General features: G+C 34.3%; 1 protein-coding gene across 1 annotated transcript; it reads right to left on the bottom strand.

The window, feature by feature from the left end:
- Positions 1-253: 253 nt before the first annotated feature.
- Positions 254-953, bottom strand: LOC132644505 (histone H3.2-like). The gene has a single exon (XM_060361098.1). The coding sequence runs from the start codon at positions 882-884 to the stop codon at positions 474-476; it is 411 nt and encodes a 136-aa protein (XP_060217081.1). The 5' UTR covers positions 885-953; the 3' UTR covers positions 254-473.
- Between the last annotated feature and the right edge of the window lie 11,317 nt (positions 954-12,270).

The following is a 12,270-nucleotide window of genomic DNA, read 5'->3' as shown; positions in this document are numbered from 1 at the left end:
AATACATAAATTATCTACTAAACATGTCTATTGTTTGTCTATTACATGTTTTGGTAATACTTTAAAAATTAAATTAGATGGCAAAAAACATACTAAAGTATTGATTCGAAAATGTATTCTATATATATATATATATATATATATATATATATATATATATATATATATATATGTGTGTGTGTGTGTGTGTGTGTGTGTGTGTGTGTGTGAAAACCCTAAACCCAAAGCAATATAGAAGGAAACATGCAAAATATACCTCAAATCGTATTATGAGCAGCACCTTTAATTGAAAGAAAATAAAGTACATATTTCATTCATCAGATTTCATAATAGTACTAAACCAGAGGTTTACATATAATTGGGTTGAAACTAGTAATTTGATTTACATAACCATTCCTAACATTCAACAAACGACACAAACAAAGCCCTAAGACAGAGAACAGAAATTAACCATAACCATACGAAGCTTGTTCCTAAGCCCTTTCTCCTCGGATCCTCCTTGCAAGCTGAATATCCTTAGGCATGATCGTAACCCTCTTACCGTGGATTGCACAGAGATTTGTGTCTTCAAAGAGACCAACGAGATAAGCCTCAGCAGCCTCCTGTAGAGCAGCCACAGCACTGCTTTGGAACCTGAGATCTGTCTTGAAATCCTGTGCTATTTCCCTCACCAGCCTCTGGAATGGAAGCTTCCTTATCAACAACTCTGTGGACTTCTGGTACTTCCTGATTTCTCTGAGAGCAACAGTTCCTGGCCTGAATCGGTGAGGTTTCTTCACTCCTCCCGTCGCCGGAGCTGACTTTCTGGCTGCCTTGGTGGCTAGTTGCTTCCTTGGTGCCTTCCCACCTGTCGATTTGCGGGCTGTTTGCTTGGTACGGGCCATTTTGAATTTATGCTAATATGAATTATAGATTGGGAAAAGCTTTGACTGTGGTGGGTTTGGGAGATGTGTAATGGGCAAGTTATATAGGAGTGAAGTAGTAGGCGGGAATCGTAGGAAATTTGGAAGGGAGTTTTGAAATTTTTGGGTGTGCAATTCCAAGTGAATAACAGCGTTTGGATTGAGGAGATTTGGTATTGACGGTGTAGATCTCATAATAAATGTTTGCTAGGATAACTATCCGCGTGCTGCTTTATTAACTAATGGATATTTGCCGCGTGGATTGCATTGCCTTTGCGTGTCTTGTTTTGGCCAAGTCTACAAATGGTAGGCCCATATGGGATTGGACCTGTTGCTGTTTGTGTTTCCAACTTCCAATCTTGAAATTTGCTGAGAAATTTTCTTTGGGTCATTCCCACAAATGTCCCTATTTCGGTGTGGTTTTTAATTTTTGACTCTTAAATTTATGGTCTTTAATTTTTGCACTTCAACATGTCTGGCGGGGCATAAGTTTAGAGTTTACTCGACAAAGTTTACATTTTATTCGGCATATATATTATAATATCTCACATGTTATGTCGGACACGATAAAATTTTCAACACTCAACGTAATCTGAAAAATGCTACACAAATTATGTCGCACAACTTAATTCTTACAATAAGAAAAAGAAATTTAAAAGATAAAAGAAATAAGAAATTGAACGACATTGTTATGGTCCTGTAGTATTGCTTCCACATAAAATACGTAAATAAACAACTTGTGGTTTTTTAACCATGTTCAGATGTTTGGACATAAAAATATAATATTAAAACAAACAGTATCTGGAAAAAAAGTTTAAAAGAGTATTATATGCATTTAATTTGAAATTAAAAAATCGTGAGTGAAAAAAAATAAAAACTGTTTGAAAGGTCGGTCAAAACCACTTTTTCAAATTCAAAACTCATCGATCAATCCAATGATATAATCAAATGTTGTTTTGCAATTTTTTCAAAAACAAAAAAAAAAAAAAGACACGTCTAAACGAGCCCTTAGTCAAATTCTTTGTTTGCAGACTTTCTCATATTGTCTCTCTCTTCTTCTTTTATTTCGTAAAGTGTGAATCGTAGAAAATCAAAAGTTAAAGTTGGAGATCTTCCAACCATTGGCAGAATTAGAGGCAAAAAGGGATTTGGATGAACTCCCTTCACTAAAAAATTACTAAATTTTTAAGGTCAAAAGAAATAACTATTTCTACTATATACAAAACAGTGCGTTAAAAGCAAGGATCGTCATCCAAGGGCATTATTGTCATTTCATTAGAGTCCATTGCAAATGCTAACATTGTCCTAAGTGCACTGTATCAATGTTGACTAATGATTACCCCATCTCTCACGTGGACCTATGATAGGGGTATTGCACTGCTTGCAAATATTCTTTCTATTATTTTTTATTTTTATGCGGTTTATTTTCAGTTTTTATTTTTTTTATTTTGGGTAAAAATACAATTTTCAGTTTGCACTGCTTGCAAGTACTCTTCCTACCCTTTTCCAATATCGGATACAATTTTCAATTTTATTTATTGAAACGAAATTTATGACACATTTTATTTTTCCAGAGTCAATTGACTAAATTATGAAGCTAAATGGAATCAAATCAACTTAATATTTTAAATTAAAATTTAGATATTAAAAATACAAAAAGTACAATAAATTGCAATATTAATATAAAATTAATAATTCTAAGCATAAATTATATATGAAGACTAAATTGATTCTTGACGTTCATTTGGCACCAAACTCACGGTAGAAAAATAATAATCTAATTAAATAAATATAATGATGCATTAATTATATCTTGTCGATAAGTATTTATAATTATTAAAATTTCTTAAACATAATTGAATATTATTCAAAAGGAAAAATATTTATGAGGAAAAAAGTTTGAAAGAAGAATTAGTAAATACAAAGGAATACAAAATACGATATTACTTTATGATATAAAGTATGAAAAATAATTACGACTCTGTGAAGATCATAAATTGGAAAACATAAGCTTAGTTTTAAACGAAATTAAAAAAAATAAACTCATTAATTGAACCTGGATAATAGTCAATCTAATTCTTCATGTATATTATATGCTTGAAAATATTCATTCTTAGTTAACCAAAAAATATATTTTCAAAAATAATAATTCATCTCGACTGATAATACTATCTTTCATTTTCAACATTATATGATACCATTTAATTAGAATAAAATTACTCACAAAATCTTTTATGCAGTATAGATAAATAATTTAGGACAAAAGAACCAACTACATGAGAATCGTATTGATTCAACACGAATAAAATATGAAATCATGCAATTAGTGGGTTTTGATTTTTTTACTGAAAAATATGAAGTAAAGGGGCATCGAGAAATTAGTGGTATATAAGATTAAAAAAATCATAAATCTATCTTAATTTGACAAAATAAACAAATGAAAAGAAAATTTTATTTTTAATATAATGGGCAAGTAAAAAAGAGTAATCTAATACTTCCTCCGGTTCAAAGTAAGAGTCCTTCGCATACCGCTTAAGAAAATATTAACTCAAAAATAAAAAGATATGTTGACTAAATTATTCTTAATTAAAGACCTAATTATATAGTTTCTTGATTACATAAAATTCACTTGTCTAAATAGGGGTAAATTTGGAAGAAAATTATTATTTTTTCTTGATTATGTAAATAGACACTTATTTTGACTCAAAATAAAAAGGCCAAGTGAACACCTGGAAGGAGTAGGGAATAGGAAGATATCCACAAAAGTTGTTATAGTGTCAACAATCCACCGTACAATTTACAAAGGCTCCCACAAAGGAGCTAAGTAAATATATATATATATATATATATATATATATATATATATATATATATCGTAGCCTTGAGGCAGAATTTTGCCTTAAACACCACCAATTTGAGGGACAAAAATTAAAGACCACCCCAGCAACGGGCAATCCTACAAATTGCCCTTTTTACACATTATTTCCAATACTACTCATGAAATTTCTAGCTTATAGTGTGTTATTTTGTACATTTTGAACTGAAAGTATCTCATTATTTTCTCAAATACCTTCTATAGCCTATAGGATGGCACAATTATTTTCTCAGTTACCAGTCACGAAGTTACCCGTTGTAATACATATTAATGTTTTTACTAAAAATGGGTTTGAGGTCTTGCAATTGGGAACCTGTGATGCCAATAGTCTTCCCCATGATAAGGGGGGCACACCTCACACAGCCTGATGACTTGGCTATTTTGGAATGTTAGAGGTATTAATAAGAGATACAAGCAGAAGGAACTTAAACAGTACCTGCTTAATAAAAGAATTAGACTAGCTGGTATTGTAGAAACTAGAGTAAAGGAGAAGAGCATGGCAAATAGATTAAATAAAATTGCCCCTGGATGGAGCATTTATGCCAACTACCAAGAGGCTGTTAATGGAAGAATTTGGTTTCTCTGGGATCCAAACTGGTATGAGGTTTCTCTCAAACACAAGACAACACAAATGATGCACTGCCAAGTAAGGGATAGATCAACTGATAACCACTTCTTGATCACTATTATATACGGCTTTAACACCCTTGAGCAGAGAAAATCACTATGGGAGGACTTAAAGGGGGTGAATCAAGGAATAAACCAACCTTGGATTCTGGCAGGAGATTTCAATGTTGTCTTGGCTCCTCAAGATAGAATGTGTGGTAACCCTGTTACTTTTGCTGAAGTCCAGGATTTTAATGATTGTATACAACAGTTGGCTATTCACGAGCTTCCATGGCATGGGGACTACTATACATGGTCTAATAAACAGCAGGGGCAAGATAGAATCACTAGCAGAATAGACAGGATTTTTGGCAACTTTGAATTGATGGTCCAGTGGGGTCAGGTGGTTACAACTTATGAGCTCCCATTTATATCTGATCATGCACCAATGACCATCCTTTTACAGAGTCAACAGAGACCTAGAAATGTCCCTTTCAAATTCTTCAATGTTTGGGCTACACATGACAAGTTTCTACACATTGTAAAGGATGTATGGTCACAGAGTCTAAGTAAACATAGGATGAAAGATGTATGGTTGAAACTCCAAGCACTTAAACCAACTTTGAGGAAACTTAACAATACAGAATTCAAATTCATTAGAGAAAAAATTGCCACTGCCAGAATTGAACTAAATAGAGTTCAAGAACACCTGTCTGTTCATGCCACGGATAATATGATCATCCAAGAGAAGAAGATCCTGCTCAACCTGGAAAAGTGGTCACTACTGGAAGAAAGTGCTCTTAAGCAAAAATCAAGGGCTAGGTGGATTCATCTTGGGGACTCAAATAATAAATATTTTTCAGCAGTCAGTAAAGAGAGGAACCACAAAAAGCAAATCATGGAGATCACATCCCTTACTGGCAAGAAAGTGCATGACTCTGAGGAGATCAAACAAGAGTTTGTGAATTTTTACAAAAGTTTGATGGGTTCAGCTGCTCATTCCCTCCCTGCTGTCAATAAAATCACCGTGAAAAGGGGCCCTACATTGACTCATCAACAGAGACTGAGATTATGTGAAGAGGTGAATTTTGAGGAGATTTATAATGCTCTACAAGCCATTGGTGATGAGAAAGCCCCAGGTATTGATGGTTATAATGCTCACTTTTTCAAGCAATCCTGGAATATTATTAAAGATGATATTGAAGCTGCTGTACTAGAATTCTTCTCTACTGGACAATTACCTACTCCAGTAAACTGCACTATTGTTTCTTCAGTTCCTAAAATCATTAGACCCTCTACTGTTAAAGAATTCAGACCCATAACATGTTGTTCAGTTTTGTATAAAATCATTTCTAAAATTCTCTCTAATAGAATGCATGAGGTGATTGGTGTCACACCCCATTTTAACCGGGTCGATTTAGGGAGTATGACGTATTGGTGATTCCTATTTTTTACTTAAGGAGTCGCCACCTAATTAATTTGACGGTGAATTAGGACACCTAGATGTTAACTAAGGCAAAGTTAAAACTAAACCTCCGTTAATAGTCTGCTTAACCAGTGTGATTCTAGGTAAGGGCTCTATATTATCCTAAAGGAAAGGGGTTAGGCATCCTTTAGAATCCGTTAACTTACGGTTATCCGACCAAACTTAGGTTAATTAATTGAAGTTAAAGATATAACCTTTAAATTTTAAGAAGTGGGCTTGTAATGCTATTAATGTTTCAAAAGAAAAAATATGAACTGCTTAAAATAAAACTTATACATATTGCTAAGGCTTAAATAAGAAGGTTATTAAAATAAGACTAATACTTTGTATAAAAGAAAATCTTAAAATACTATTTGAATAAAATTTATAATAGTTGTTAATAGATTTAAAGGAAGCAGCGTAATAAAAATGAAGTTTACAAAGTATGATAACTTACATATAAGTAGAAGAAGATGCAAATTTATGCAATGTTTTAATAAAAAATTAAGCAACGAGGTATTAATTGACTTTGAGTTTTAGAAGTGTGAATAAAAATACAAAATAGCTAATAGATTTCCTTTATCCATTTTTTATTATCTTTATTAACTATGCTTAATGAAGAATATGCGTGATTGACTCAAAAATTTGAAGAGTTTAAAAAATGTGTTTGAATTTATGTTTGCATATTAATGATGTTTTGAAATTTCTAGGATAGTAAGAATAAAATACGATTCTCTTAACTCGAAATATAAAATCATGCCATTTTGCAAATTAATTATTCCAAAATAAAACGTAAAAAGAAGAGAATAACTTATGGAATTAATTGTTGGTCTTCCTTAAACTAACCACCCATTACTAAAACTAAACCTAACTCATTAAGGTTCATCTAAGTTAACAAACAAAAACAAACAAAGAGTCAGTTGCATAATATGAATTAAATGCAGAAAATAAAATAAAGGAGCAAATAATGTCAAATGGGTCCAGCCTGTTGTGGGACTGCTGGAAACTGTTTACTGTTGGGCTTCGGCCCAGCAGATTTCTTTTATCTGTTGCTGCGGGTCCGTTGTTGCTGTTGGGCTTAGTCCAGAATATTTTAATCTGCTGTAGGTATAGATTGACCCGAGAGGAGGTAATGTTGGGCCTTGACCCGACAACGAATGCGGAAAAGGAGACAAGTCCCTCGGACTCGTATGCGATGGTTATGCAAAAAAAATGAAAGGAAAAGGATTAGTAAGCGGTCAATGAACTGTATTAAACATACAAAATATAAAACTCAAACGAGCCTCTCAGAAACACTTGAGTAGGATACTTATCAATCATTAACGAATGAAAGAAAAAAGGAAATTATGAAATTTAAACGCATGAATTCAACTGTGCATTAAAGAAACACTGTTTAATGACCATACACTATCTCATTTCAAAAATCCTCTGACTGATTTTAAGCTCCAGTATAGTGTCGAACAACAAACTTCATACCTAAACTAGACTGCACTCGATTTAATTTTGGAAACAAAAGGGAAAACTGTCCTTCTCAATTTTAAGGGACAGATTTCAGGCCCAGTTATGTTCAGTCCTAATTCAACCAATAGAGTGCTTCATTCGAGAATATAGGAACAAATATGTCATGGGGATACTTCAACAGAAACACAAAACAACATAGGACATAGACCAAGGTATTTGAGATAATTCTACCATTATTGGATATGCTTAGTATTTTTCAGATTAGAATGCAATGAATTCTAATATACACGAACCAACAGTCAACAAGATAAATAAATACATGAAACTTCACTACATCCATATGCTTGGCAGGCTCCCACATCAAACACATTTAAGATTTATCAAATAGCATGGTAATATACTGACTCATATTTAGATAATAGGCAAAGCTAACATAACCTTATTCCACAGAATCGAAACTTATAGGTATAGCATCAACTCTTATTTAATCAAAGAAGTTCAAATTAGCGAGATATGGGCAGAGTCTATGTTTAAACCACCTGTTAGCATAAAAACTACAAGCAGCGACCTTCTTTAGGAATTGGAGTAGTTAACTGATTTCATACAAACACAGGAAGGCAACATCATGCATGAAAACCATGGCAAGTAAGTTTCATTCAAATCAGGGGAGTGACAAAAAATCATGGTATGAAGACAACAACCTCAACAAATTGGAACTTCCTTCTTTAAAATATAGAATTCAGACAAAAGGGACAGAACTGAGTTTAAATACTTGTATCCCTATACAGAAACATATTCCGAGATCTTCAGATATTAAACCCGATAGTGAATTAACAACACAGACCATTGATACTGGCTAGGCTGAAATCATCCAAAACAAGCTTTTAATAAACCTGAATGACCTAGACAGGTTCATATTGGTTTAAGTTGGACTCAATTAAACAAACATAAACAATTAGAAAAGCAACAAGTGACTATACATGTTTAACTGATCATTAACCAAGTTAACTAGGAATGAAAACCTAGAATGAACCCATAAATACTTCTAGCATGATTCCCACATATAAACCAGATGCAACAGATTCACAATTCATACAGATTTTAAACGAATATCTCCTAAGGATGTCTACTCATATGATTCACACAATATTCATAAATGAGCTTAAGCAGATTAAACTCAGCAGGATTAGTAAGTGAATAGCAATGAATGCAATGAACAGAACACTTTCAAACATGACAAATTCATATAGATTCAGATTCCCAGGAAACACAAGTGTTTTACAGTCATGTTTAATTATAAAATCACTTATCATACAAGGCTTCACTGGATTAAGCTAACTTAAGCTGGCCAGATGATTCAAATACCAAGCAAACAGAAGGATCTTTCTACTTCAACTATGATTACAGTTTCAAATTGAGCAAACAAATTAGGACACTTTGGGTGTAAATTTCATACTAATTACAACACTACGCAGAATAGACTTAATGACTAAACATGATGTCACACCAACTCCGATACTAAGCAAACGAACTAGATGGCTAAATACAGCTTCTTACCAAACTGCCATACCAAGCAAAAATAAACTAAATAACTGAATACAAGTTTCTTACCAATTTCAACACTAAACAAGGCAAACTAAATAGCTAAACACAGAACAAACTACTTATTATTATATAGGAATTAAAACCAAAATAACAAGGGAATAGGCTAGATCTGTTTTTAGACTGATGGTGTGAAAAATGAACAATTTACACATCGACAGGAATAGGGAGTTGAGGTGGGGAGAAATAGGGATCAATGTCTATGTATCAAGGCTGCCAGGTGGTCAAGTATGTTCAAAAGACATCTTTAGATTGTTTAAATCTGAAACAACATCTAACCTCCTTAAGACAATATATACCAAGCCCAAGAAACTGAAACCTGATGATGTTAAAAACAACACATCAAATTTATCTTATGCTAATTTTAGACCAGATTTATTTATCTTGTCCACAAGCCATCGCCCTTATCATAGTACAAACTGGATATGCTTTCTCTCTGTTACAATTTCAGCCCTCCATATTACTATGTCATTATTGGATTGCATTAAACAAACTTGTGTTATAATCAGAAGCAAACAGAAATCAATCACAGATTTAACCACTAATCATGCCTAACCTAACAACAAACACTTAACAAGCTCAAATATCCTGCAAACTAATTGTCCAGATTTATGTAACGATATGCGACTTAAACCAATTAGCACGATTAACTCATGCATTTGAATTAACTAAATCCAAGTTATCACACATAGCATATGTAATTGCATAAACAGGGCCAAACTCGATAATTAAACCATCATACAAACTAATTAAGCCCGAATTAACATCAACATACAAACAAACTATCCGTTGAACCAAACTAATCTAACTAATCAGCCTGTTCTAAAACTACATAGCGATTAAAAAACAGATAAGACAGAAAATAAAAGGGGAAGGGGAAATTACCTTTTTCGGGTGCAACGAAGTGGGTACGGGTCTTTGATTCACACTCGAAACACTTCAAATTCGATGTTGCGAGACTCGGATTCACAACAACCGCGGAACAGACGAAAAAAATGTTTGAGTATTTTTTTGATTCGATATTTCGTGATATTGTGACAGCTAAAAAAAAATACTTTGCAGCGGATTTCTTGGGGGTTCAAGAACTCATTTTTTGAAAGGGAATTTCGGGTTCATCTCTGGTTTCTTTTTGCAAGGCAATTTTTGGGGGTTCTAAAAACCTGTTTTCGTAAAGGGATTCTCGCCTTCCCAAATCTTTCCTCCCTTTCAAACGATTCATCTTCCCCTATTTATAGGGTTTTGTGTTGAATAAAAGAAAGAGGGCAGGAGCGGAAGAGAGAGAGAGATAGGAGCGGGGAACGGGGGAAGTGGGAGTGGGGTAGGCGGAGATGGTGGGGAACAGAGGAAGGTGGAGCAGGAGAGAAAGAGGGAGAAAGGAGGAGGAAAGGGGAAAGGGAGCGGGAGAGAGAGAGAGTGAGGGAGAGAGAGAGATGGGGGTGGCGGCTTGAAGGAGAAAAAAGTGAAAAGGAAACCCTAAAAGGGTTTCCTTTATTTTGAACGGATCCGGGTCGGGTCCTTTGTGGGTTGGGTCAATTTCTTTTGGACTGGGTATTAAATGAATGGGCTGGTCCGAAGTGTTGGTTAATTATTTGGGCTGGGGTGAATTAAGTTGGGCTGGTAATTAAAGTGTGGACTGGTTTTGTGAATTGGTCCGAAAATAGTATGAGTTGATTGGGCTACTACATTTAAATAAAAGACCTATTTAAATAAACTTGTGTTAAAATATTACTTAATATAAAATATGCAATTATTAGTATTCAGATAATAAAAAATGGCGTTGTAATAGCCGTGCAATAATATTTCGAAAATTCACCGTAAATAAAATTATTATTTAATTAGGCGAAGATAAATGCGATGTGAGTGCGTAAACCGATAAAATGTGCTAAAATGATAAAATAATAATAATAGTAAATAATAATAATAATAATAATAATAATAATAATAATAGTAACTGTAATAGAATAATAAAACGTGAGTATTAATAAGAGGCTAATAATTATAGTAAAATATAAATATATATTTTTTAAATTTTCCCAGAATATCAGAAGCGTAAATAGGTATTTCGGAGGAGAGGCGGGACAAAATTGGGTGTCAACAATTGGCTCTATCATCTGTGGGGCTCAAGCAAGGTTCATACCTGGTAGGAGGATCTCAGATAATATTATCCTGTCACATGAACTAGTTAAAGCTTATAGCAGGAAGAACCTATCAGCCAGGTGTATGATTAAAATTGACTTACAAAAGGCTTACGACTCTGTGGAATGGGTTTATTTAGAACAAGTGATGTCAGAATTGGGGTTTCCTCAGTTGTTCCAAAATTGGGTGATGACCTATGTCAAGACAGTCCAGTATTCTATTATTGTGAATGGGGAGTATGCCACACCTTTTCAAGCGGCTAAGGGTCTTAGGCAAGGTGACCCAATGTCTCCATTTCTGTTTGTTATTGCCATGGAGTACCTTAGCAGGAGCTTGAATGAATTAAAGGCCAACAAGGACTTTAAATTCCACCCTCAGTGTGCCAAACTAGGAGTGACCCACCTATGCTTTGCATATGACCTATTGCTATTCTCTAAAGGGGACTTAAACTCTGTTAAAGCTTTGCAACAATGCTTCCAAGCTTTCTCTGATGCTTCTGGCCTACAGGCAAACTTGGGGAAAAGCTCTATTTATTTTGGAGGTGTCCCACTTGAGACTAGAGCACTCATTGCCCAGCAATTACGGTACAACATTGGAGAGTTACCATTCAAATATTTGGGGATCCCACTGTCCACTAAAAAGCTTTCCATCCTGCAATAGTATCCCCTTATTGAGAAGATTACTGCAAAAATCTCCACATGGACTGCTCGAAAATTATCCTATGCTGGGAGAGTTCAATTAGTACAAGCTGTATTATTTGGTATACAAGCATATTGGGCCCAATTATTCCTCATTCCTTCTAAAATACTCAAGCTGATTGATGGTGTCACACCTTAATCTCACTAGGGTGTGATGGGCACCCGACCCTTATTTAGGGTCGAGCGAACCCGCAGACTCTTATTACATACATAACCTCTTTGGACTTCTAAATCAAATAAACATGAAATTCATAGTAAGGCTTTCAAAATCTTCCTTTCCATCGTACTCAAATCAGATAGAATCTGTAATCACATGGACTTTATAACATAACACAAAATGACACATCGGCTGATGGAGCCGCTTCCAAGACTGACTTCTGATACCCACAACTCTGTCTGCGAATTCTCTAACTTCGACTAAGACATTATAGCTTAATACTCTGACCCGGCAACACTCCAGAGGCAAATGGAGTTGCCATCTTTGCTGGAACATCTTCTATAGTGACTGCTACTCATCTGGGTGTA

The sequence above is a fragment of the Lycium barbarum genome, chromosome 6 (genome assembly GCF_019175385.1).
Source record: "Lycium barbarum isolate Lr01 chromosome 6, ASM1917538v2, whole genome shotgun sequence".
NCBI classification, from domain to species: domain Eukaryota; kingdom Viridiplantae; phylum Streptophyta; class Magnoliopsida; order Solanales; family Solanaceae; genus Lycium; species Lycium barbarum.
The sequence above is the reverse complement of the archived record's forward strand: the minus strand, read 5'-3'. Positions and strand labels throughout refer to the sequence as shown.

Bases quoted from the DNA above. Each gene is read 5' to 3' on its own strand.
- LOC132644505 (XM_060361098.1), bottom strand. From the start codon at position 884: ATGGCCCGTACCAAGCAAACAGCCCGCAAATCGACAGGTGGGAAGGCA.